The sequence below is a fragment of the Bos javanicus genome, chromosome 20 (assembly GCF_032452875.1).
Source record: "Bos javanicus breed banteng chromosome 20, ARS-OSU_banteng_1.0, whole genome shotgun sequence".
NCBI classification, from domain to species: domain Eukaryota; kingdom Metazoa; phylum Chordata; class Mammalia; order Artiodactyla; family Bovidae; genus Bos; species Bos javanicus.
In genome coordinates, this window is record NC_083887.1 from 424748 (window position 1) to 452711 (window position 27964).

The 27964-nt window shown below is 50.8% G+C and overlaps 1 protein-coding gene across 3 annotated transcripts in view; it reads right to left on the reverse strand.

Moving 5' to 3' along the window:
- The window catches only part of SLIT3 (slit guidance ligand 3), a 764694-nt gene that overhangs the window by 71514 nt on the left and 665216 nt on the right, over positions 1-27964 (reverse strand). For all 3 annotated transcript variants that reach the window (XM_061393171.1, XM_061393168.1, XM_061393169.1), the window contains exons 17-20: positions 24405-24548; positions 23217-23360; positions 19949-20112; positions 18658-18790 (exon numbers count right to left, since the gene is read on the reverse strand). In XM_061393171.1, coding sequence (XP_061249155.1) covers positions 18658-18790; positions 19949-20112; positions 23217-23360; positions 24405-24548 — 585 coding nt within the window. The remainder of the gene's footprint in view (positions 1-18657; positions 18791-19948; positions 20113-23216; positions 23361-24404; positions 24549-27964) is intronic.

Here is a 27964-nt window from a genome sequence, read left to right on the forward strand (position 1 = left end):
CCAGTCCATTCTGCAGGAGATCAGTCCTGGGTGTTCTTTGGAAGGACTGATGCTAAAGCTGAAACTCTAGTACTTTGGCCACCTCATGTAAGGAGTTGACTCATTGGAAAAGACTCTGATGCTGGGAGGGATTGGGGGCAGGTGGAGAAGGGGACGACAGAGGATGAGATGGCTGGATGGCATCACTGACTCGATGGACGTGAGTCTGGGAGTTGGTGATGGACAGGGAGGCCTGGCGTGCTGTGATTCATGGGGTTGCAGAGAGTCTGACACGACTGAGCGACTGAACTGAACTGACTGAACCGATCTCCTGGGTGAGTTTCCCTTGATATAAAGCTCTCAGAGTTTTTTCTTCTCTCATTAATACCTCCAGCTGTTGCTGTTCACTGATGCTCTGCCTGCCTTGGGCTCCATGAAGGCAAACATTGTGTCTATCTTTTTCTAGACCAGGACTTCTCAACCTGCAGTGTACACGTAAATCACCTGGCATCTTACTAAAAGGCAGATTCTGATTGGGTAAGTCTGCCATCAGGCTGGAGAGTCTGCGTTTCTGATAGGCTCCTGGGAGATGGCGGAACTCCTGGTCTACAGACCACATCTTGAGTAATGAGGTGCTAGCACGCTGCCAGGCTTCCAGTAGACCCATCACAAAATGAATGAATGGGACAAAATAGGGTAAAACAGGTACAGGTGAGTTTGTCAATGCTTCCCAGGTAGCTCAGTGGGTAAAGAATCCACCTGCAATGCTGGAGATGCAGGGGACACAGGATCAATCCCTGGGTCAGGAAGATCCCCTGCAGGGAGGGCATGGCAACCCACTCCAGTATTCTTGCCTGGAGAACCCCATGGACAGAAGAGCCTGGTGGGCTATGGTCCACGGGGTCACAAATAGCTGGAGACAACTGAGCAAGCAGCATGCACACGCAGGTTTGTCAATGACCAAATGGGGCTTAGCTTTTAGGACAAGTTGAAATGGGTAGTACCATAATTTAAGGCCAAGTGACTTTATCCCCCTGACTGGCCCCAAGGGATCCTCATGGCACAGAACACTAGGGAGGGCCCCACATGGTCTCTGGTCGCCATGGCATGTTGGGTTAATGTCCCTTTGATCCTCAGTTTCTGCTGTGTATCTATTCTGTGCTGAGAACTCCACTAGATGCTAGGGAGATACAAACATGAACCAGACCCCATTTCTGCCTCTGGAAGCTTGCCCATCTGCTTAAAATTCAGCCCCCCACACACACACGCCCCCCCCCACACACACACACGTGTGCACATGCACACACACATTTAGATTCTGCCCTCAGGCAGAGGAGCTAAGACCAACGTATTCACTGATGTCGTTATTTATTCAGGCAGAAATATTTACTGGGAAACTGAAATGTACCAGGTACTGTATATACTGGGGAATAAGGCTGAGGTGGTGCCTATTTTCTGGCATTTAAAAATTTAACTTGTGGGGTCATGGAAGAGGTGAAGGGGTTGAAGGAGAGACAGAAAGACACACACACACACAAAGTAATGAATATTACAAGCTGCAATGTGTGCTCTAAAGGAAAGGAACAAGTTGCTACGGTAGAGAATGCCGCCGGCTTACTGCAGAAAGACGCAGCCAAGGATGTGGTGCCCACGGGAGCGTAAAGCCTGGGGAGGGCCCTGAAGCTCAAGGGAAGAAGGTGGGGGAGGACAGTCTGCGGTGGGGCAGATCACAAGGCAGTCAGTTCATCCACCTGTCAGAATGGCCGTTACCAAACAGGCCAGGGACTTCCCTGGTGGCCTAGTGGTTAAGAATCCTTCTGCCAATGCAGGGGACATGGGTTCAGTCTCTGGTGCTGGAAGATTCCACATACCACAGGGCAACGAAGCCCGTGTGCCACAACTGCTGAGTTGAAGCACTGCAATGACTGAGAGCTCTTCGCCTGTGCTCTGCAACAAGAGCAGCCACGGCAGTAAGTCTGTGCACCGCAGCCAGAGAACAGCCCCTGCGTGCCGCAACCAGAGAAAACCTATACACGGCAACAAAGACCCGGAGCAGTCAAAAATTAATTAATTAAAAAATGTAAAAAAAAAAAAAAGTCAAGAAACAACAAGGGTCAGAAAGGATGTGGAGAACAGGGGTCACTCGTGTGTGCCCAGTTGCTCAGTTGTATCCAGCTCTTTGCCATCCCATGGACTGTAGCATGCCAGCTTTCTCTGTTCATGGGATTTTTCCACTCAAGAACACTGGAGTGAGTTGCTGTTTCCTTCTCAAATGGATCTTCCCGACCCAGGGATCAAACCTAAATCTCCTGCATTATCAGGCAGGTACTTTACCATTGAGTCAAATTAAAAATAGAATTACCATACGTTCAGCAACTCCACTTCTGAGTAGTTATTGAAAGAAAAGAGAAACACTGATTTGAAAAGATACGGGTATCGATGGGCACAGCTACCTTCTTTACCACAGCGAAAACACGGAAGCAAATTAAGTGTCCACTGACTGGTTATGGATGAAGAAGAGGGGGTATGCATACACAAGGGATACTGCTGCTGCTGCTGCTAAGTCGCGTCAGTCGTGTCCGACTCTGTGCGACCCCATAGACGGCAGCCCACCAGGCTCCCCCGCCCCTGGGATTCTCCAGGCAAGAACACTGGAGTGGGCTGCCATTTCCTTCTCCAATGCGTGAAAGTGAAATGTGAAAGTGAAGTCACTCAGTCGTGTCTGACTCTTCGTGACCCCATGGACTGCAGCCCACCAGCTCCTCCATCCATGGGATTTTCCAGGCAAGAGTACTGGAGTGGGGTGCCATCGCCTTCTCTGCAAGGGCTACTACTCAACCATAAAAGGGTGAAATTCTGCCATCTGAGCAGCATGGATGGACCCAATAGATATTATGTGATTAAAAGAAGTCAGACAGAGAAGGCCAAAAACTATGATTTCACTTAAATGTGGGATCTAAAAACCCAAACAAACTAAACAGAAACAGACTCAGAGATGCAGAGAACTGGTGGCTGCCAGAGGGCAGGGAAGCTAGATGAAGTAAGCCAAGGGGCTTAGGGGACACACATTTCTGACTATAAATAAAAAGTCACGGGAAGGAGATGCACAGCATAAAGAACATAGTCAATAATATTGTATATGAGGATGGACGTTAAGTGGCCTTACTGGGGTGATCATTTCATAATGTATAAAAATACCGAATCACTGTGGTATACACCTGAAACTAATACAGTATGTTAATTATCACTCAATTAAAAAAAAAAAAATCCAAGCCTGGGACTTCCCCCATGGTTCAGTGATTAGTACTCTACATTCCCTTTGGGGAAGAATGGATACGTGGACATGTGTGACTGAGTCCCTTTGCTGTTCACCTGAAGCTATCACAGCATTGTTAATCGGTTCTACCCTAAAGCAAAATAAAAAGTTTATATAAAAAGAAACTCCAGACTCAGATCAAGCAGAGGGCTCAGGTTCGATCCCTGGTCGGGGATCTAGATCCCACATGCCACAGTGAAGATACTGTGTGCTGCAATGAAGACCCAGCGCGGCCAAGAAACAAAACGTAAAACCACCCTCCACCCCAGACAGGAGCCCTGAGGTGGCTACAGAGAGACACTTGAGAGTCCAGTCAATCTGAAAGGAAATCAGTCCTGAATAGTCTTTGGAAGGACTGATGCTGAAGCTGAAACTCCAATACTTGGGCCACCTGATGCAAAGAGCTGACTCATCGGAAAGGACCCTGATGCTGGGAAAGATTGAGGGCAGGAGGAGAAGGGGACGACAGAGGATGAGATGGTTGGATGGCATCACCGACTCGATGGACATGGGTTTGGGTGGACTCTGGGAGCTGGTGATGGACAGGGAGGCCTGGCATGCTGCAGTCCATGAGGTTGCAAAGAGTCGGACACGACTGAGCGACTGAACTGACTGACTGAAGACAGTTAAAATCCAAAGCGCAAGGAGAGCCCATGATTGCAGACAGGTGCAGGGGCTGGTATTTGGGGAAACTTCCCGAATGCCTCTTCCCCAGCATCACCTGCAGGGCATTTACAGTCTGTGGACACTGACCCTGCCCCTCATCAGGTGATGGCAGCGGAGAGGCAGGAAGGTGAGATGAGGCTTCCAGCTTTCTCTGCGGGGCAGGGCGGCTGTGGGGTGGTGGGATCCCGGGGTCTGCTCACGCTGAAGGAGGGGAGACAGGCTGCACTGGGCCACCCCTGCTCCCCTGCAGGAAGTGTTTTGTGGATAGTGTGGCACAGAGGGAAGCTGGGAGGCAGGAGCTGGGCAAGTGAGCAAGGCTGCTGCAGGCGCTGGGCCAGAGGCCGTCTCTGCGGGAGGGAGACCAATGAGCCCTCAGGGAGGCCGAGGCTGGGGGGAGTCTGGCCTCGCCTGGCAGTGATCTCCCACCCTCTTCTTCAGCTCATTCTCTCACTCTCTTCAGTTGTTTTGCTATAATTACTTAGCAAACTCGAGGCATCTAAGATGAAACCCAGACTAAGATACCCAAATACTCCAAGCCTCCTTGCTGGGGTCTTTACAGTAGGCCCTGGGGCTGGCACATTGGAGGGTGGGCCTATGGCTTGGGTTTGCTGTGTGGCTCCGGGAAAATTACTTAACCTGTGTTATCTTGTCACAGGTAACACAGTGACAAGACTAACAAAACCGAAACAAACCTCACCAGCATTTGCTGAGATGTGCACCACAGTGCTTTGGGATAGAGACTCTGGTCTATTATCTCATTTGTCCTCTGAAGCTGGGGGTGTGAATGTGTGTCTTGCTGGGTACTTTTGTCCATTTTGTTGGTGAGAACACGAAGGCTCAGAGAGGTGAGCAGGAGGTGCAGAAACCAGGATCTGCTGGACTCTGGAGCCTGAGAAGTTGCACTACGTACTTGACCTCTCCACTCTGTCCTCTTATTTTCAGTTTTGGCCACCTCAGCGCAACAGGCTATGCTCGGCCTGATAACACTGGTCAGCTCGGTCAGCGGCCCTGGTGGCGTCCGTACGCTGCATGAAGCGGGGTTTTGCCAATTTTGTTTCCTGCTATATCCCATAGTGTAGTGTTCAGCTCATGGTAGAGCCTCCAATATTTGTTGAATGAATGAATGTAGAGAAAGGCTGTCGATAGGACCATAGTCAAGGAATGCCCTGAGCCCAGCCCATTTCGGTGGGTAGGGCAGGCCACGCTCCATAAACACGCGCATCTGCCAAACAGCTGAAGAAACACATGAACGACCACTGGGATCTGGGGGTGCCGACAGTACCCTCACCTGTCAGAGAGAGGTTCAGGACCCTGCAGGATGGGCAACATAACAGATGATGCTGGGCCCTGGAGCCCACCACGCCTGGCCCCTGGGTTCCAGCCTGGCTCTGGGCAGGACTGTGTTGATTGTTTCAGCCTCTCTCCCTGCAAAATGTCCTCTGTCTCCCATAGCTTGTTGGAGAAGAGCTACCCAACTTAGCCCAAATCCTGCAAAGCCTTCTATGGTCTGTCCTGTGTCAGTCAGGATTCTCCAGAGAAAGTGACCAATAGGGAATATGACCATATTATATGCACACATACACATACGTGGAGGGAGAGGGGGATGAGAGAAGTTATTTTAAGGAAGGTCAGGCAAGCAGACTTAAAGCAGGATTTTTATGCTATAATCTTGAGGCAGAATTCCCTCCTTTCCAGAAAACCTCAGTTTTCCTTTCTTAAGGCCTTCAGCTGATTTTGTGAGGCCCACCTCCACATTAGAAAAATAAGAATGGCATTAAAACATGTGTAATATCATATAAGAAACAAATCGCCAGTCCAGGTTCGATGCAGGATACAGGAAGCTTGGGCCTGGTGCACTGGGATGACCCAGAGGGATGGTATGGGGAGGGAGGTGGGAGGGGGATTCAGGATGGGGAACACGTGTACACCCATGGTGGATGCAGGTTGATGTATGGAAAAACCAATACAATATTGTAAAGTAAAAAAAATACTACTAATAATAAAAAAATTAAAAAAAAAAAGAAAACTAACCTCCTTTACTTACAAAGTACACTGACTGTAGATGTTGATTGTATCTACAAACTGCCTTCATAGCACCATCTAGCTCATGTTTGCTCAAACAACTAGGCACCGCAGCCTGGCCAAATTAACACATGAAATTCACCCCTGTAGCCCCTGCCTGCCTCTCTGGTTCACCTTACAGCAAACTCTCCTTTGACCTCTGGTTTGACCTCTGCTGACCTCACCCCTCCTGGAACACCCCCTGCTCTGTCTGGTGGGGCAGTCAGGCCTTTGCACCTGCTGGTCCCTCTTCTCCCCCCGTCTGGTGAATTCACACTCCCGCTAAGACCGCGGCTCAAGCACTGCTTCCCTGACACCACCCAGCACCCCCACGCTGACTGGCATTGTCCTTTGGTTGACTGTGAAGATGGGGACAGAACGCTGTCTCTTTCGCTCACTGCAGTGTCCCGCATGCTGGCAGACAACAGTAGATGCTCAGGAAACCTCGTCTATGTGATGAAGACCCCAGAACTCCCAAGGCGTCACTGCAGTTGGCACTGTGGAGCTGAGTGGGAGCTGTGAGGGAGCTGTTTTAAGTACAGAATATCCCTGGTGGTCTGGCACTGAGGCTCAGAAGATGCAGAATCAAAAGGTTTCCCTTAAGAAATGCAGATGCGGTTGTGTGGGAAAGCACTCTTTGTAGCAAGCCCTTCATGAACACTCTGAACTCCAAAGTTGCCTGTAGCCTGCAGCCTGGGCCCCAGAGGGACCCTTTAGAAGACTGCACTCTTGCCCTGCCAGCCTTAGAACTACCAGAGCATTTCCAGCGGGTCAACCTCTGCATTGATCTGCATTTAAATGCTCTGTTTCAGCCCCAGCACTAGCGAAAGCACACATCTGCCGCGCATGAAAATCCGCACGGAGCTCTGTCAAATGGATGGTTCCCCATCTCTACTCTGAGCTTTGTGGTGCTGATAAGGGCTCCTCGGAGAACTCTCGGACCTACTGAATGGTGGAGGATGAGGAAGGTGGCCACCTTCCAGGAACCCCAACTCTAGACCAGGAGTCCATAGGGGCCTCTGAGTGAGCACAGGCAACTCAGGAGTCAGGAAGCTGAGGCTCATATCTTGGCTCCACTAGCTAATAGCTGTGTGACCTTGGACAATTTACTTACCCTCTCTGAGTCTGTGTCGCCTCATCTGTAAAATGGGGTTGATAACTATTTCACCTTGAAATGACTATGATGATTAGATGAGAGTTTTTGTGGAAAGCCTTGGAGCAGTGCCTGGCTCCAATACCTTTGAATTGTTCAGTACATTTTGAACATATAGAGAAGAAGATAGAAGTGTTAGTTGCTCAGTTGTGTCCAACTCTTTGCAACCCCATAGACTGTAACCTGCCAGGCTCCTTTGTCCATGGAATTCTTCAGGCTAGAATGAAGAATGGCTGAGTGGGTAGCCATTTCCTCCTCCAGGGAATCCTCCTGACCCAGGGATTGAACCCAGGTCTCCCGCATTGCAAGCAGATTCTCTACCATCTGATTACATATGTATATACCTCACCTCTCCGAGCTTGCATTTCACCTGTTTCCACATGCAGATATATTCATACATACACATGTCTGTCTCCCCGTCCGACAATACATTGATTGCTGAAAAGATAGATAATGATCCCCTGGCTGCCTATTCTCCAGAGTCTGCTTCCAGAGTAATATTTCTAAAATGAGAATCATATCATGTCACTTTCCTGTTTAAACATTGCTCCTTGGCTCTCGCGTTTCTCCTGGGATAAAGAGGCAGCCCTCCACACAGTCTACAAGCACCACGCACACAGCCCTGCTCAAGTTTCCAGGACGCACCAACCCCTGAACCACTCTGTCTGCGGCATCTCTTGGTCTTCTCAGTTTCTTGACTTTAAGATCTTTCCTCCTTGGGGGTCTTCATGGAACACTTTCTTCCTACTCCTTCCTGTCCTTTGCTTTCCTGGGAAATGCTACCCCCATACCTGAAAGCCTGATTCACTGGGGAGCTTCGGCACTGTTTCTCTGCCCGCTGCTAAGTTTCTGACATCAGGGGTCTTATCCGTCGTGGAAGCTGCTGTGTTCCCAGCTTCCGCAGTGGGATCTGGCATGAGAAACTCCACGATCACGTGACTGAGCAAAGGGGGCTTGCTCAGGCCTCCCTCAGTCCCCCCCTCAGATGGCCGTGCCTGCCTGCCGGCTGAGAAGCATCTTCTCCTGCAGTCATCTGCTGAGGTCTCCTCCGGGCCAGGGTCTGTGCCAGGACTCATGCGTGCCGCTGTGCCCACAGCCAGTCTGCTCTCCAAAGATGCGGTCAGCTCCCTCTAGCTGGCTGTAGGCAATTTCTGCCCCTCTTGCTGGGCCAAATAAAGGCAAGGACACAGTCAGAGTTGAGCAGCTGCTTTAGAAAGTGCTCAGAGGAACCTGCCCAGGACAGGGGGTCACAGAAAGCAGCAGCCTCTTCTTGGGCAGCAGCTGGCGTTGCTAGCGCAGATCCAGCTGTCAGGACGGACCCAGCTGGAATCACTGACAGGTCCCTACTGCCTCACAGCGGGAGTGCTGTGCCTGCCCTCTCCCTGCTTGAATGCAGGTGGCAGGTCCCCAGGAGACTGTGGCTATCTTCTGCAAATGCCCAATAAGCTGGGCCACTGGGCTGGGCACACAGGGACCTGTGCTTCTGCTACACAGGAGTACAGTGGCTCAAGGATGGGTCTGTGGATCGGACAGACCTGGACCTGTGTTTGTGTTCTGCTGCTTCTTGGCAGCATCATTTCACAAAATTATTCAGGGACTTCCCTAGTGGCCCAATGGCCAAGATGCTGTGCTCCTAATGCAGGGGGCCTGGGTTCCATCCCTGGTTGGGGAACTAGATCCCAGGTGCTGCCACTAAGAGTCCTCATGTGGCAATGAAGTTCCTGCGTCCTGCAACTAAGATTCAGCACAGCCAAATTAGAAAAACAGAAAAAGCAAGAAATTATTCAGCCCTGCTGTGTCTCAGTTACCTCATCCGCAAAATGGAAATAAGTCCTACATGCTGCCTTGTCGGACTATGGGGAGGATTAAACGAGATCACATCTGAAAAGATCTGGCACAAGTAAAGCTCTATAAATGACAGCCCTGGTGGATTTTACACAGTCAGGGCATTTTCCCTTGCTTTCCTAATGGTTTCAGTGGGCAAAACTTCCTGGATTCCTCCCTGGTCCAAAGCACATCTGTCCACGCTACTCATCTGTGCTCACCACTTGGCTCCTCCTCCTTCTTTTTTTTTTTTTTTTGTTTTGGCCATACCATGCAGCACTTGGGATCTTAGTTCCCTGACCGGGGATTGAAACTGCGCCCCCTGCATTGGAAGGTGGATTCTTAGCCACTGGACTGCCATGCCATGGAAGTCCCTTTTCTCCTGGTTTTGCATGCATATCCATTACCTAATTAGGTTGGAGATGAGGAGAAAGTTTCACCTGAGCTACCTGCTGTACCCCAGACCCCCATCCTCTAACCCCTCGGAGTTGACCAGTGCTGGGCTAGGTCCTTCAATCAATGCATTCTTGTCATCGCCTCCTGCTGCCTTCACTCCCTAAGAGCTGTGTCTTAGCCCTGTGCCCTCCTGGTCGAGCTCCGGCCCTTTTAAGTCTCCTGTCAGTGTGTGTGTGCGTGTGCGTGTGTGTGCGTGTGCGTGTGTGTGCGTGCGTGTGCTTCTGCACTGCTGTCCTGCTTCCCATGATCCCTCAGATCCCATCTCCCTATAGAAATCCTTTCTTTCCACAGTTGAGATGGGGGAGGTAGATCATCCCTCCCTTCCTCTCTCTGTGGGATGTCAGCGGTAGGACACCAAGAAAAAAATCAGGTCCTCCTACCAAAATTATTAACAACACTTCCTTGATACTGACCAGGAGTGGACCATGCACAAACTCCCTCTACCAGCACTAGATTCCCATCCTCCTCTCTAGCCCTTAGGAAGATGTAGGCTTGCAAAGTTTGTTTCCAGAACCAAGAAGGCCTGATGTTAGTAACATTCCCGTAAGTGGAAGCAAGCCGATTTTAGGTATAAGTTTTCTCAGACTGGTAAGTCTGAGTCTAAAAAGTTCATGGATGGAGTAACAAAAATTTCTGAAGCCAATGAGTCTCCACCTTTGCAGAGAGTATTTGAGTCAGTGACCTTGGCAGCTCAGACGCCCCACGCTTGTTTCTGCTCTGCTTGTTTGTTTTCGGCAGTACCGCGTGGCTTGTGGGATTTTAGTTCTCAAATCAGGGACTGAACCTGGGCTCTGGCAGTGAAAGCACCAAGTCCTAACCACTGGCCTGCTGGGAAATTTCCCTGCTCTACTTTTAATAAGACTTCTCAGGAGTGCTTTTAAATCAGGAACTCCATGCTGACTTCTAATGGGTGGCTGTCTGTATTCTTTGCCTGATAGTATGTAACAAGCTGAGTGGTTCTCAAAGTGTAGTCCCTAGACGCCTATGTGGATCTTGCTTCAGGGGTCTATGAGGCTAAAACAACTTCTGCGATAAGATTAAAACATTGTTTTCCTTTTATGTTGTGTGAGTAAAAGTGTTGGCACCTCAGGGTGAACTAAGGCAGCGGCACCCAATGATATTAGTAGTCACTAATCTATACCTCTGGAGGTGGTGATGGACAGGGAGGCCTGGCGTGCTGCGATTCACGGGGTCGCAAAGAGTCAGACACGACTGAGCGACTGAACTGAACTGATTCTACACCTCCACGCCATTTGAAGGTCAAAAAAACGAGGCCATTTTCACTTAAGAATGCCCTTTTGGAAGCAGTAAATGTTATTAATTGAATTAAACCTCGACTCGAGCACACAACGTCTTAGTGCTCTCTGTGGCCACATGGGAGGTGTGCCTGAGGCCCTTCTGGGCTACAGGAAGGACAGTAGTTTTCTGGGCTACAGGAAGGACATTAGTGGTCTTGAGGAAAAGCACCTGGGAAACTGAGTTACAAGCAGAACTGCTTTTTTATTCTTTCATAAAACACCATTTTAACTTAAACGAATGACTAGCAAACAGATGATTCAGAGTTGGGTATTTAGTAGACAGTTTCTTGACAATGAAGAGAGTGAGCCTGGCACTTCAGGTAGAACAACTGACAAGACTTTGTGGAAGATGAGAAAATCTGAGCTTCCACATGAAAATTAAAAATTTAGAAAGCTTGTAACTGCCACCCAGGACTTAAGAGGGTCCCCTTAATTCAAGACTTTCCTGATGAGGTCAGGGATGACCATTAATGGCTATCACATTTTTTTTTTATATTGTATAATGCCATGTGTCAACATTGAGAAAAATCTGCAAAACTGAGCAAAGCAATATTTTCCAAATGACCAGTGTGTTATAAGAACATGAATCAGGGGGAAAGTCACATTCAAAATGCAAGACAGATCAGTGGATTTTAAAGTAAAAGTATAAAGAGCCCATTGATATGGTTTCGAGTTTCACACTACAACCAGCCTTTAAGAAATGACCACCACGTACTGGGTACATGTCAACCAATGAAGTTAGAACACACCCTCACCCCGTACACAAAAATAAACTCAGAATGGCTTACAGGCTTACATACAAGACAAGACACCGCCAAACTCCTAAAGAGATCACAGGCAAAACATTCCCTGATATAGATTGTACCAATGTTTTCTCAGGTCTGTCTCCCAAGGCAATAGAAATAAGAACAAAAATAAACAAATGGGATCTAATCAAATTTATAAACTTTTGCACAGCAAAGGAAACCACAAACAAAACGAAAAGACAACCTAAGGACTGGGAGAAAATAATGGGGAGAAGATATTTGCAAATGATGTGAATGACAAGGACTTAATTTCCAAAATATACAAATAGTTCCTATATTTCAATAGCAAAAACCCAAACAACTCAATTGAAATATGGACAGAAGACCTAAATAGACATTTCTCCAAAGAGGATACAAAGATGGCTGAGAGACGCATGTAAAGATGTCCATCACCTCTAATTGTTAGAGAAATGCAAATCAAAACTACAATGAGTTACCACCTCACACGAGTCAGAATGGCCATCAGTAAAAAGTCTATAAATAATGAATGCTAGAGATGGTGTGGTGGAGAAGGCGATGGCAACCCACTCCAGTACTCTTGCCTGGAAAATCCCATGGACGGAGGAGCCTGGAAGGCTGCAGTCCAAGCGGTCGCTGAGGTTCGGACACGACTGAAGTAACTTAGCAGCAGCAGCAGCACAGAGGGTGTGGAGAAAAGGGAGCCCTCCTACACTGTTGTGGGAATGTGAATTGGTACAGCCAGTGCTGCTGCTGCCGCCAAGTCGCTTCAGTCGTGTCTGACTCTGTGCAACCCCATGGACGGCCTCCAACCAGATTCCTCTGTCCCTGGGATTCTCCAGGCAAGAACACTGGAGTGGGTTCTCATTTCCTTCTCCAATGCATGAAAGTGAAAAGTGAAAGTGAAGTTGCTCAGTTGTGTCCGACTCCTAGAGACCCCATGGACTGCAGCCCACCAGGCTCCTCTGTCCATGGGATTTTCCAGGCAGGAGTACTGGAGTGGGGTGCCATTGCCTTCTCCGGGTGCAGCCACTATGAACAACAGTATGGAGTTTCCTCAGAAAACTAAAAATAGAATTACCAGCAATCCCACTCCTGGGCATATACCCAGACAAAACTATAATTCAAAAAAGATACGTGCTTCTGTGTTCATAGCAGGACTATTTACAATAGCCAAGGCATGGAGACAGCCTAAGTGTCCACTGACAGATGAATGGATAATGAAGATATGGCACATATATCCGATGGAGTACTACTCAGTCATTCACAGGAATGAAACCACGCCACCTGCAGCAGCATGGATGAACCTAGAGATTACCACACTGAGTGAAGTCACAAGAGAGAGACAAACGCCATGTGATGTCACTTATACACGGGATCTAAAATAGTACACGGAAGAACATGTCTATGACACAGAAACAGACGCACAGGCACAGAGAACAGATTCGTGGGTGCCCAGGTGGGCGTGGGGAAGAGAAGGAATATGAGGTTGGCATTAGCAGATGCAGACTAGTATAAATGGACTGGATAAGAACAAGGCCCTACTATGTAGCATAGGAAACTATATTCAATATCTTGTGATAACCATAATGGAAAAGAATATGAAAAAGAATATATATATATATGTATGTATAACTGAATCACTTTGATGTACAGTAAAACTGAGCGACTTCACTTTCACTTTTCACTTTCATGCATTGGAGAAGGAAATGGCAACCCACTCCAGTGTTCTTGCCTGGAGAATCCCAGGGACGGGGGAGCCTGGTGGGCTGCCGTCTATGGGGTCGCACACAGTCGGACACGACTGAAGCGACTTAGCAGCAACAGAAATTAACACAACACTGTAATCAACTATGCTTCAATGAAATTCAAAAGAAAAAACAAATGACTACTATGCTGTTTTGATATATTATCAGAGAAGAATGTTCACAATTATTTGAGAAAGCTACCAAAATTCTTTTTCTAACTACACATCTGTGTGAAGTCAGATTTTCTTCTTATAGTTCACCCAGAACATATCACAACAGAGTGAATGCTGAAGCAGATATAATAATCCAGTTTCTTCTATGACATTTATAAAACATAATGTCATTCCTCACAATGAAATTTCTTTTAGTTTGTTTTCACAAAAGTATGCTTTTTATAGAAACATGTGATGGTATATTGTTGTCATTTTTAAATGAAATTAAAATAAATATTTTAAAATATAATTTAAACTACAACTACTCAGTTGTAGTTTCCAATATGGTACATATCAACAGATAAAACCCACATAGAAACACTAGTTCTTAGAGTCCTGGAGGCTTCTACAAAATGGAAAGGGGTCTTGATGGCAGTGAAGAATCTGCCTGCGAAGGCAGGAGAGGTGGATTTGATCCCTGGGTTGGGAAGATCCCCTGGAGGAGGAAAAGGCAACCCACTCCAGTATTCTTGCCTGGGAAATCCCATGGACAGAAAAGCAGTGGCCACAGGACTGGAAAAGGTCAGTTTTCATTCCAATCCCAAAGAAAGGCAATGCCAAAGAATGCTCAAACTACCGCACAACTGCACTCATCTCACACGCTAGTAAAGTCATGCTCAAAATTCTCCAAGCCAGGCTTAGCAATACATGAACCGTGAACTTCCAGATGATCAAGCTGGTTTTAGAAAAGGCAGAGGAACCAGAGATCAAATTGCCAACATCTGCTGGATCATGGAAAAAGCAAGAGAGTTCCAGAAAAACATCTATTTCTGCTTTATTGACTATGCCAAAGCCTTTCACTGTGTGGATCACAATAAACTGTGGACAATTCTTCAAGAGATGGGACTACCAGACCACCTGACCTGCCTCTTGAGAAACTTATATGCAGGTCAGGAAGCAACAGTTAGAACTGGACATGGAACAACAGACTGGTTCCAAATAGGGAAAGGAGTACGTTAAGGCTGCAATATTGTCACCCTGCTTATTTAACTTATATGCAGAGTACATCATGAGAAACACTGGGCTGGAAGAAGCACAAGCTGGAATCAAGATTGCCAGGAGAAATACCAATAACCTCAGATATGCAGATGACACCACCGTTATGGCAGAAAGTGAAGAGGAACTAAAAAGTCTCTTGATGAAAGTGAAAGAGGAGAGTGAAAAAGTTGGCTTAAAGCTCAACATTCAGAAAACTGAGATCATGGGATCTGGTCCCATCACTTCATGGGAAATAGATGGGGAAACAGTGGAAACAATGTCAGACTTTATTTTTTGGGGCTCCAAAATCACTGCAGATGGTGACTGCAGCCATGAAATTAAAAGACGCTTACTCCTTGGAAGGAAAGTTATGACCAACCTAGATAGCATATTCAAAAGCAGAGACATTACTTTGCCAACAAAGGTTCGTCTAGTCAAGGCTATGGTTTTTCCAGTAGTCATGTATGGATGTGAGAGTTGGACTGTGAAGAAAGCTGAGCGCGGAAGAATTGACGCTTTTGAACTGTGGCGTTGGAGAAGACTCTTGAGAGTCCCTTGGACTGCAAGGAGATCCAACCAGTCCACTCTAAAGATCAGTCCGGGGTGTTCTTTGGAAGGAATGATGCTAAAGCTGAAACTCCAGTACTTTGGCACCTCATGTAAAGAGTTGACTCATTGGAAAAGACTCTGATGTTGGGAGGGATTGGGGGCAGGAGGAGAAGGGGATGACAGAGGATGATATGGCTGGATGGCATCACTGACTTGATGGACCTGAGTCTGGGTGAACTCGGGAGTTGGTGATGGACAGGGAGGCCTGGCGTGCTGTGATTCATAGGGTCGCAAAGAGTCGGACACGACTGAGTGACTGATCTGAACTGATGTACAATAGTGTATTAGTTTCAGGTGTACAACACAGTGATTCAACATTATAGCTTCAGTTCAGTTCAGTCACTCAGTCGTGTCTGACTCTTTGCTACCCCATGGACTGCAGCACGCCAGGCCTCCTGGTCCATCACCAACTCCTGGAGTTTACTCAAACTCATGTCCATTGAGTCAGTGATGCCATAGCTTACACTTCATTTAAAGTTATGATAAACTGTCGGCTATATTCCCTGTGCTGTACAGTATATGCTCGTAACTTCCTTATTTTGCACATAGTAGCCTGTGCCTCTGAAGCCCCTTCCCCCACCTGGCCCCTTCCCTGTTTTTCTCTCCTCAGCGGTGACCACCAGTTTGTTCTCTGTACGTGTGAGTCTGTTTCTCTTCTGTTACACACGTATACATTCGTTTTGATTTTTAGATTCTACATACAAGTGAGCTCATACGCTATTATTTTTCTCTGACTTCCTTCACTAAGCATAACACCCTTCACGTCCATTCACACTGTTGCAAACGGCCTATTTCAACGACAACGTGGGGGCACTGAATGAACAGGTGCGGGTGGGGCAGAGAGGCCTCTGTTTAGCCTGACTCACCCAAGAGGAGAGGACAGAGGAGACCCACAGAGAGCAGGGCCATGGGGTGCCTGCCCTGCTCTCTTGTGCTGGTTGCAGACTCCTACACTGTGACCTTTGGAGAAACACTGTATAACTTGTTTTTTTCTCCTTCTCAGTGAATTAAGCTTAATTTTGTTTTGTAAGTTGGCAGCTCTGCCCAATATAACTAAAGATGCCGAGGGAGCTGAAAAGCCAACCTTGGAAACACTGACTCTGGACTCAGCCAATGTCCCTGACAAGAGCCCTCCGAGCCCCGGTGTTCTGGGCCTGTCAGCTTTCCCTTTCTCTGGAGGCTGTTCCCTTGCCTCCCCTCCCCACTCCTCCCTAGACACTCTCCTTCCCCTCCAGGAGATGGCTGGTGACAGAGGTGAGGTCTGCCCTCATTGGCGAGCTTTGGATCCCACGTCTGGCAGAGAGCAGTGCCGTTATTTCCAAAGCAGGAAATCAGGTCTCCTCCCAAAGCTCTCAAGTTTATAATTACGACCAATTATGTTTGTTATTTCAATCTCTGTTTCATGAGCTTTTGGGGAAAAACATTTGAGGGCCTGTTTTCATGGCATTTTCTTCTCTTTGACATGTGCTACTTGGCACTTAATTGGCTCAGGGAGGAGGCGTAAACCTGGCTCATTTTCTGCAGCCCCCACCCCCCAAGTAGCCCAGCCAGGAAAGCATGGAGCTCTCCCCATTGCTCATGTGCATCTCCAAGGGTGCTTCCCAGGTGGCACAACGGTAAAGAACCGGCTGGCCGATGCAGGAGATGCAAGAGACGCAGATTTGATCCCTGGGTTGGGAAGATCCCCTGGAGTCGAAAATGGCAGCCCACTGCAGTATTCTGGCATGGAAAGTCCCGTGGACAGAGGAGCCTGGCGGGCTACGGTCAAAGAGTCGGACACAACTGAGCGACTGAACACGCGCACACACACATCTCCACAGGCACATCTCCTGCCCAAACCCAGGACTGACACAGGCTTTCTGTGACTATCCCAACCTTCCTCCATTGGGCTGGCAGCGCAGGGACAGTCTCACTGAGTCTCAGGACATGCCAGGAGCCACAACACACACAGGAACCGCTCAGCTACTCTAGAGCAGTGCACACTCAGGCTCCACCCTGCGAGGCGCTGGCAGAACCCAGCAGAGAAACATCCCCCCAAGGGCATTTGCTAAGCTCAGCCTCAGGGTGTGCCTGGGGCCCCGGGCAGGGACAGCCAGCCTGACCTGTGGGTGGTACAGTGGCCCCAGAGGGCCCACTGGGCTTCCACCAGCCCTCTCCAGCTCTGCCTACCCGCCACGATGGCCTCAGCTCGGGCAGCCCCCCTTCTCTTTATCGGCCCTTTCCCCTTTAGAGTCCAGCTCCAGCCCCTATCCTTACCTCCCACCCCCAGAGCAGTTTTCTCCAATCTTCACATCCAAGTCAAATCTCCCTACTTTTGGATGTCATAAGAATCTGGTTCCTCTTCTTTGTAGCACTTTTCATGGTTGTCACGTCACATGTGTGTCTGAGATGACTGAGCAAATGTCAACCTTCCCCATGAAACCAGGAGCCACGCGGGTAGGGGTCATACCTGTTTCGTGCACCATCACCTCCTTGGTGTGAGCAGAGTACCTGACACACGAGGTACCCAGCAAACATGCATGGAGGCAATGACGAAGGGATGGGAGACAGCACGAGGCTGCCGTGTCCATCCCGCAGGGGCTGCCCGCCCGGCCGTGCCCGCGCTGCGACGTGGCCATGCCCGCGAGGCCTTCCTGCCTGTGAGACCCTCTCAGCTTCCCGGGGGGCAGACAGAAGGCTTTTTCCCACAATAGTAAAACCCTTCATGAGGGGAACGGTCTCACTTTCATTTAACTGGGAGCTTCTGATGAAGGAGCAACCCCCAGAGACTTAGTGTCAGGAGGTGGGGTGTAGAGTAAGAAGGCTCCTGGGTGGAGACTGAGCGGAACTCAGAACTAAGATTTCCTCTGTAAAATGGGTGGTTTTCAGTTAAAATAGGACCATATTCGAAGACGTGCTTGCTAAGCCGTAATGCCTGCTGGGCTGTGTTTTGACCATTACGTGCTATTTCTGGGGTCAGACTGAGAAATTGTGGGGGGTTGTGACCAAAAAGAAGAATGAGCACTGAAGAACTGATGCTTTCAAACTGTGGTGCCAGAGAAGCTCGTGAGAGTCCCTTGGACAACAAGGAGATCAAACTAGTCAATCCTAAAGGAAATCAACCTTGAATATTCACTGGAAGGACTGATGATGAAGCTAAAGCTCCAATACTTTGGCCATCGTGAAGATGTGAAGAGCTGACTCACTGGAAAAGACCCTGATGCTGGAAAAGATAGAAGGCAGGAGGAGAAGGGGACGATAGACGATGAGATGGTTGGAAGCCATCACCGATTCCGTGGACATGAACTTGGGCAAACTCCGAGGGATGGAGGCCTGGCGTGCTGCAGTCCATAGGGCTGAGAAGAGTCGGACACGACTTAGTGACTCAACAACAACTACAGAGTGCAGAGCAGGGGCCTGGGGGTGTCAGAGAACATGAGACAATAGCCCTCCCACTTGTATTCTAGAGGGTCGTCACCGCCAGGCAGAGGTTTGGGCGGGAGAGCTTCCTGTGCCACGTGCAGGATGCCGCCTGACCCTGGCCAAGGCTCCCGCTTTGCGGGGATGCCTTCGGGGAGGGCATCTCCAGGTCGTCGTGGTGGCAGGGTACTCACAGCTCCGTCACGTCCTTGGGGATGCCTTTGGGAAGGGCACGGAGCCCCCGGTTGCTGCAGCGCACCACCGTCTCCACACAGGTGCACTGCTCGGGGCAGCGCGGGCCCAGCTGGCAGCTGCTCTCATCGTTGCCTGCGGAGAGCCGGCAGTGAGCGAGGCAGGAGAGGGCCCCGCCTGCCCGGGTGAGCTCAGCCCGCTCCCTGACCCAGCTGCTAATATGACAGGGGAGCCTTCAGCTTTGAGCCAGAACGGGATAAGGAGCTTGCTGGTCTCCTCCGTGGCTGAAGGGAAAGGAGAGGCGCCTGGGTCGGGAAATAGGGCTGTCTATCTTCCCCCACGTTTATCATAAAACAAAGATGCTAAAAACTCGATTAACCAGATACTAGAAAGGGAAGCGGTCACTGTTAACCAGTTCAGGAGTAAGCCAAATGGGGACTTCCCTGGCAGGCCCGTGGTTAGGACTCCGTGTTTCTACTGCAGGGGCGTGGGTCAGACCCCTGGTAGGGTGACCAAAGGAGTAAGCCAAGCTGACCGAAGGGGTGGTCCTGGTGGGGTGGGCCTGTGTCCTCCTGTTCTCCACATCTTCCACTACACAATCCCTCTGGGGTGGTGACTGTGTCCCCAGCCCCCGTTATACCTGAACTTCTGTTAATTTACAAACCAGGTTGTCCATCTCTAGTTACCTAAAGTTGACCCAGTAAAAACCGTGCTGGCCTGACTTTATGCAAAGAAACATGTGTCTAATCCTAACGCTCAAAGCCTTGGATCTGCAGGTGTGTACTGCCTAGCCCAGGACAGGAATTTCCCAGAAACTCATCTGGAAGTCTGTTTCTCATGAGCACCTGCTCTGAGCCTCATGATGATACAGGCAGGAAAATCGCAAGCCAGGGCTCCCATGTTCAGCTGTGTAGGTGGCGTACTGCTCAAAGGTGCCCCATCACCCAACGGGCACCAAACTCGTTGTGGATACAGCAGATTAGGATATGTGGTTCAAGAGTGTCTTCAGAGATGGCCACAAAGTATCTTGCTTTAACAAAAGCAGTATCTTACAACAGATTTCTAACTGATGGAAGCCTTAAGGTCTTCCTTAAGAGGAACTGTTTTTAATTTGCATGATGGAGCTGTGTGGGCCAGCAAGCAGGCCTGCAGAGTCCTTCGGAGCTCCGGCTGCCCGCCGAGGGCAGAGGAGACTCAGGTTTAAGGGGTCCTGACCTGCAGTTACCCCTGCCCGCGCCTCCCGTTTCTCCTCGCTTCCTTGCCTGGCCCGGCCCTGCCCCCAAGCGTCCTCACCGTCACAGGTGAAGTCCTGGATGGCCACGTCCTGGATGGGAATCTCTTTGAGGAAGAAGGGCTTCTGGCACCGGGGGTTCCCGCTGACTATCCGTCTCTTCCTCAGCCACTTCCCGAGCCAGGCCAGGTGGCAGTTGCAGTTGAAGGGGTTGGATAGCAGGTTTCTGGGAGGAGAAAAGGGCCCCCTCTGAGTGCTCAGCATCTCTCCTGGTCCCAGGGGGGTTGGTCCTGGGATCCAGGTCTGCAAGCCTAGAACCTGGCTCTCCAGAAAGGTCTGCTTCCAGTGCAAGGGAATGAGGAAAGAGGAAGAAAGTCTGGAAAAGGAAGCCAGACCCTCTTCTACATCCCAGGGGCGGTCTTTGCAAGGATCTTATGCTAGACCTCTGCCGACAGACAGGACCCCATCCCTGCCATGCCCTCCCTTGTTCAATGGGCTCTACCTGTGTGAGCCGACTCAATTTCTCACACTCAGAGCCTTCACTCAAAGCTGCTCCTCCAGTCTGGAATGAAGTTCTTTACCGTGTGCCTGGCTGGCCCGTCAGCTTAAATGACCCCTCCCCAAAGAAGCCCTGGGCTTCCCAGGAGGTGGGAGTGATAAAGAATCCATCTACAACGCAGGAGACGTGGGTTTGATCCCTGGGTTTGGAAGATCCCTGGGTTTGGAAGATCCCCTGAAGGAGAGCATGGCAACCCACTCCAGTACTCTTGCCTGGGAAATCCCATGGACAGAGGAGCCTAGTGGGCTACAGTCCATGGGGTTGCACAGAGTCAGACACGACTGAAGCGACTTGGCAGTAGCAACAGCAGCAGCCCTGTTCTGTTCTCGCTTTAGTCGCCCGCAGTTCCTCCACAGCACACGTCGGAGCTGCTAACGCCTCCCTCCTCAGACTCGCTGTGAGGAGGGACCAGGCCTGTCCTCCTGCTCTGAGCCTCGGGAACCAGCAGGGCATCAGCATGGGCACTGGACACATATCCGTCAGATGCGATGATGGACGGATACGGGAGTTTCCCAGAGGGCTGGAATGGGACCGAGTGCTTTATAAACCCATTCTCTTATTCAGACTTGTCATAGCAACCCTAGGAAGGATGTGACATGATTCCCACTTCACAAATGAGGGACACAGAGCGTAGGAAGGTTGAAGAACAGGGCCAGAGAGCCCACGAGGGGCTGTGGTTTGACATGGCAGTTGAGGGCTTGGGAGTCCTTCCTGGGGTCGACTCTGGCTCTGAGAGTCAGCAACTGTGAGAAGGCGGCTAAGTTCCTCCTCCTGATGGAGTCTGTTCCCTACATGCTCTGTGGCTCTAGCCCTCTGGGTTTTGGATTCCCAGGGTGGAGGCATCCAGGAGAGGTAAGAAGTGGGCTGAGATAAACTGACCCACGCACACTGCTAGTTCCTTACCCATTGTCCTCCATGCTGATGTCACTCATTCATTCAACTCATCCAGTTGTTCAGCAATTATATAAAGGTGGGACTTCCCTGGTGGCTCAGATGGTAAAGCATCTGCCTATGAAGCCGGAGACCTGGGTTCAATCCCTGGGTCGGGAAGATCCCCTGGAGAAGGCAATGGCAACCCACTCCTGTACTCTTGCAGGGAAAATTCCATAGACGGAGGAGCCTGGTAGGCCCCAGTTCACGGGGTTGCAAAGAGTTGGACACGACTGAGCGACTTCACTTTCACTTTCTTTCACTGAGTGCCAGGCTCAGATGTATGCAGTGGGGATACCGCAGTGAACAAAACAGTCATGTATCCCTGTTCTTCTTCCTTCTGGAACTTATATTCCAGCTGATGGGAGACAGATACTTTCTAATTAAGAATACTGGAGTGGGTAGCCATTTCCTTTTCCAAGGGATCTTCCCGATCCAGGGATTGAACCCGTGTCTCCTGCACTGCAGGTAGATTCTTTACCCTCAGAGCCGCCAGGGAAGCCCCACAGCAAAAAGTGTAGTATGTTAGGGAATGGTCAGAGCTATGGAAAACAACTAGAAAAGCCGGGCTGGAAGAACTGGGGGAGACGGCAGAGGTGGACCGGGCCGAGGCAACTGACACTGGAGCCAACGAAGGGAGGAGGGGAGGGAGCGGGAGAAGGGCTTTGCAGGCAGTGGGTGCAGCCGTGCAGAGTTCTCAGGGGGGAGTGGCCTGGGGCATGCACATAACAGGAAGGCTGATGGGGCTGAGGGACTCGATGGAGTGGGGCCTTTAGCACATTCTGGAACTTTGGCTTTTATTCCCAGCGAGGTCAGTGTCTGGGATCATGAACATGCGCAGCAGCTACAGGAGATGCAGAAATAGCTTTCGCTTCTGTCTACCAAAGGGTCTTTGGAGAAAAGAAGAGAGGGATAAAAAAGCGAGCAACTAAGGGTAACAGAGCCACATGGAAATATGATGGACAGCCATAAAAGCTGACACACGCTGAGCACTTTCCCTATCTCAGGCCCCTGCTGTGCACTTTGCAAAGATTCAGTCCTCAAAACAATCCCATGAGGATTATGAGAAGTGACGGCAAAAGCACAGAGAGGTGAAGTAACTTTTCCAAGGTCACACAGCTAACACGAGGTACAGCTAGGATTTGAGGCCAGAAAATTTGGCTCTAGAGTCCAAAGTTTTCACCATTATTCTAGGCAGCCTCCCTTAGCAATGCAGTGAATTTTGTGGGCAGGAACACTCGCCCAGAGAGCTAGACTCTAACTGGTTCTGATATACATTTAAGCAGTCGGTGACATTGCTTAAAAAAATCCCCACTGGCCTGCTTAAAACCTTTGCTGGATTCCTAACATGCTCTGGTTAGAAACCGAACGGCCCACAGCTGTCCTGCAGCCTGGCCCTGGCCCCCCCTCCAGCCTTGCCCGCTGTGTATGACCACGTTAGGCACTGCTCGTCCTGCATCTCTGCCCTGCTTTAACCCAGGGCCTTTGCACATGCTCTTCCCAGTGAAGGAATGCACTTTCCACTTTCTTGAACAAGCTAATTCGCCCTCACCTTCCAGAACATAGCTCCAGTGTTCCTTGACAAGGCCCATGTTAGGTTTTCATATCACTGTGGGCCTCTATTCTGTGGCAGCTCGTTATGCTCTGAGCTCCAGGAAGCGGGGCCCACGTCTGTGCCTCCTTAGCATTTAATGGTGCCTGGCACATGGAGGGAGCCTGATACATGTTTAAGTTGACAGATGGAGAGATGACTTTGGGTCAAAGACAGTCAGGCGCTGAGAGGGCAGAGGGCTGCCGGAGAGGTACCCAGAGTGAGTGTGCGGTGGGTCCAGGGGACTTACATGGTAGACAGAGAGACAAGCGTGGTGAAGGCTCCGGGGGTGATGGTGGTGATCCGATTGTCGTAGAGAGAGAGCAGCCTCACTGAGCTCAGGCCAGCAAAGGTGTCATTGCTCACACAGCTGATCAGGTTACTTCTCAGCATCCTGCAGGGAGAGGGGTGCAGGGAGCAAGCACAGGTGTCGTCTCTTCCCTCCCATCCTTTCCGTGTGTGTGTGTCTGTGAGTATAGGGTGCCCCTTTCTCCTGCCCCACGGGTGTGTGTGTGAGTGTGGGGTGCTCTTTTTGCCAACTCCATGCTCAGACCTGTCACGATGCTGAGGTCTGCCATGGCTGGACCTGGGGCTGCCTGTAAATGTGTGCGCACATTCTTGGCTGCGGATGCTTTACTTATAGTAGAAGGAGGTGTCACGTGTGTATACGTATACACATGCGTATTGTATGGTGGTTAGTGTATGTGTGGATATTTTGGGGAGGGGCGGAGAATCAAGACGTGGCTCTGGACATCAGTTTGTGTGCTGATACACACATGCCTGTTTGTGTATGTGTTTATCTGCGTGTTGCATGTATGTCTCTATGTCATTTTATGTACGTGTGTCACGCCTATGTTTGTGTAAATGTGTGCCTGTTTCGGGTATGAATCTGCATATGAGGCAAGTGTGTGTGTGTGTGTTGGGGGTGCATGCTAAGTTCTTTGCCGTTCAGGGCTGGGAAATGCCTGATATCTCTCTGGCGAAAGGAAGCAAAGGATTCTGCCGCCCAGGCCGGCCCCACCCGCCCCCGCCAGGCCAGCCCTCACTGGCCCCTCCCTGCCTCCCCAGCCCCCGCCCCGACTGCCTCCCCAGCCCCTCCTTCCGGCCGTGGCCCAGGCCCCTCCCTGCCCCCCCAGCCCCTCCCTCCGGCCGTGGCCCAGGCCCCTCCCTGCCTCCCCAGCCCCTCCCTCCGGCCGTGGCCCAGGCCCCTCCCTGCCTCCCCAGCCCCTCCCTCCGGCCGTGGCCCAGGCCCCTCCCTGCCTCCCCAGCCCCTCCTTCCGGCCGTGGCCCAGGCCCCTCCCTGCCCCCCCAGCCCTCCCTCTGGCCGTGGCCCAGGCCCCTCCCTGCCCCCCCAGCCCCTCCCTCCGGCCGTGGCCCAGGCCCCTCCCTGCCTCCCCAGCCCCTCCCTCCGGCCGTGGCCCAGGCCCCAGGGACTCACAAGGTCTTGAGGCCGCTGAGGCCGCGGAACGCGCGCCCGTGCGCCGTCTCCAGCTGGTTCCCCGTCAGCACCAGCTCCTGCACGCTGGCCGCGCCATCAAAAGCGCCCTCTTTCACCTCCTTGATTCTGTTGTTACTCAAGTTTCTGGAGGGAGGGACAGGACGGGTCAGGACTCAGGGCGGGGACGCCAGTTCTGCAGCCACGTGGTGACTGTGGAGAGCCCCCAGGACTGAGGACTGCCTCGGGGAGGCTCCATCTTGGGCTTCCTGACCTTCAGTCTTCAGCACCCGTGCCCCAGGAAGCAGGGAGCCCAGACCCACATGGGGTGGGTGGGGAGGTTACCTTCGTGGAACAGACTGTGTAGTGTTTGAAGTCTTTCAGTACAATTCTCCTTTCTGTGCCCTGCGGACTGGCAGATTTAAAATGGTTCTCAAACTTATTTTCCCTCTTTAAAAGATCCTCTCACTAAGTAGTGATGCTCAAGAGGAGAGCAGGAGAAAAATTCCAAACGTGCCTACTCTCTATGGGGGTGAGGCATTTGTAGAACCTTCCGCTCTTCATCATGTGAGATTCCCGATATAAACGGACCCTTTCTAGTTACTACTTCTTGCGCACTTATTATGTACTAGGCACCATGTGAGGGCTTTGGCCAACAGAATCACATCAGATCCTCAAAACAACAGCCATCAGATGGATATTATTTTTATCATTGTCTTGTTTTATGGATGAGGTGACTGAGATTCAGAGAGGTACCTTGCTCACAGTCACACAGCTGAGAGCGCTGGGATTGAAGCCCAGGCTTTTAAGCACATAGAAAAGCCTCCAGTGAACTGCTTTTCCTAACTGGATATTCCTTTGGAGATGTGGGTGCCCACCCCTTCTATCAGGGCTCTGAAGGATTCAGGGTTTGGGACGCCGTGTTTTCCTAAGTGGGCTCAGTCCTATTAAACCACTTCCGATTCCACTTTGGAGCTCAGACAGCAGGCTCTTCCCTGCCAGGGCCAACACCACATGGCAGGCTGTATGGGAGAGCTGAGTGGCAGGCAGGTGCCGTAGAGCTGTAGGTGCTGTGAGGGGCAGGGGGTCCCCACAGACCACTCAAATGCTCAGGCCTGAACAGCAGCCCTGGCTGGCTGCCTGGAATGGAAAGGGATGGGTTTAAAGGAGCCAAATGAAGAATCCAGCCTCCTCAGCAAACAGCCTGGGGGACCTTATTCTATGACCGGGAGCCTCGTAGGTGGACGTGGAGTTGCTGACTGGCTGAGTGCCTTGAGCTTATTAGAACCAAGGGCTCATGAGAGAGACAGCTGGCCCACTGTCTTGCTGGACGCACTGAGGCCCAGGGCAGGGAGGGCACTGCTCCCGGGCCCAGAGCACCGAAGGGTAGACAGCACTCCATGCATCCCTGGTACTACTGCTCCTCTCAAGAGCCCTCCTCGCGGAGCCTGGGGCGGACTCACGGCCCCCCACCCTATAGGGATGTATGAGTGCAAGCTAAGTCGCTCTGTTGTGTCCGACTCTTTGCACCACTATGGACCGTGGCCGGCCAGGCTCCTCTTCCCATGGGATTCTTCAGACAAGAATACAGGAGTGGGTAGCCATGCCTCCTCCAGGGAATCTTCCCGACCCAGGGGTTGAACCCGCATCTCTTTTGTCTCCTGCACTGGCAGGCGGGGTCTTTACCACGGACCACCTGGGAAGTCCCATGGGGATGGTTCAGGGCAACTGAATTTCACCTGGGCACCCCGGGGCTCAGTGCAGGCTGCTTGCCCCCTTCGCACGTAGGCCCTGGGTTTGCCAGGGGTGGCAGTGCCCACAGCCATGCGCAGGCGTCGAGGAAACAGTTCCCACTATGGCAGCATCTGCTTCCTCCGTGCTCCCAGTCAAGGCCTTCCTCACTTCCCCTCTCCCATCCTGCTGAGAAAACAGGTTCCAGTGCGCCTCTAACCCCTCCCCCAAGATCTGAGCCAGCTGGGAGATTCTCAGACTAGATTTTTGCTCCCTGCCTGACTCTTCTGAAACTCAGCTGGATTCCTTATAAATCCTGGTAGTCTTGGTCCACAAGAACATGGAAGTGAAAGTCACACACAGGGGAGACTTCAAATTACCCCCAAATTTGACATGGGAGGAGAGAGAAAGGCTCTCCCAGCAGCTATAACTCATCCAAATGCTGGAGCTTCTCCTCCAGCTCGAGAGAGTTAGGTTTCTTGGGGAACTGAAGCAGACAGGGCGGGCAGTGGAGATGAATTTGGGCAGCTAGCAAGTGGGAGGTTCCCGCTTCCGACGTTTGTTTCTTTAAATGAGCAGAATTAATATCACACTACTGAAAGGTTTGCGAATTGGATTTCCTCAGGTTGGGAGAATGGAAAACATAAGGGCAAAAAAAGAGGATAGAATTTTCCAAAAGACCTGGATGCTGCCCTCTCTCCATCCAGGCAGCTTGGGCTGAGGGACAGAGACAGAGCAACGCAGGGCAAGTGCCGCAGTCAGCCAGCGCCTCAGGGCTTTGTAAGAGCTCCGTCTTCCCTGGTGGCCCAGACAGTAAAGAGTCTACCCCCAAGGTGGGAGACCGAGATTGGATCCCTGGGTCAGGAAGGTCCCCTGGAGAAGGACATGGCTACCCACTACAACATTCTTGCCTGGGAAATACCATGGACAGAGGAGCCTGGCGGGTTACAGTCCATAGGGTCGTAAAGAGTCAGACACGACTGAGCAATTCTGTCTCTCTCTCTCACACACACACACACACACACACACAAACATCATCATCTTATTCTCAGAGGAGTATCTTCCTGAAGATGCCCCCGATCCCAGCAAACCCCCAGATGCAAAACTCAGGCCACTGCGGAAGCCTCTCCCCATTTCATCTCTGCAGACCACCTGAAGGATGACTGCTTCATCGTGGCTTTGACTGCACCGAGGATGGGGGTCTCACACCTGAAAGGACCCAGCCCCAGAAATCCCTGCCCCAGGCCAGGGGGTTCAGGACACAGCGAGTGCTAGGCTGCACTGCCTCTGCAAGCTGCTGGGTGCACTTTTAACCCCAGAGACACTGAGGCCATTCCAGGCTGGGGGATTCACTCTGGAAAGCCTGCATCTGGGAAGGAAAGCTCAGGCTTCTAGGACCCTGTCTCTTCAGGTCTGTGGGACATCCCATAAACCATGGTAACATGGAGTATGTTAGTCGCTCAGCCGTGTCTGACTCTTTGAACTGTAGCCCATCAGTCTCCTCTGTCTATGGAATTCTCCAGGCAAGAATCCTGGAGTGGGTTGCCATTCCCTTTTCCAGAAAGCATCTGCAACCCTGTTGTAAAGTCCAGTCCTCCATGGAAAAGCAGTAGGGAGAGTGCTACGTGGATTTTTCTGGAAGCTGAGTATGCCGGGTCATGATTGAGCAGTACATTGGCACTGTGCTGGGTTGGTGAGGTCCTGTCCACCTCCTTAGGGATGTCTCCCTTCTCCTGATGTGGAAATTCTACTTCAAGCTGGGGTTACAAGCTCAAATGTCCCAGGGTCCAGGCAAGTGATGTAAAGTTAGAAACAAGCCCTGTGGGGACAGC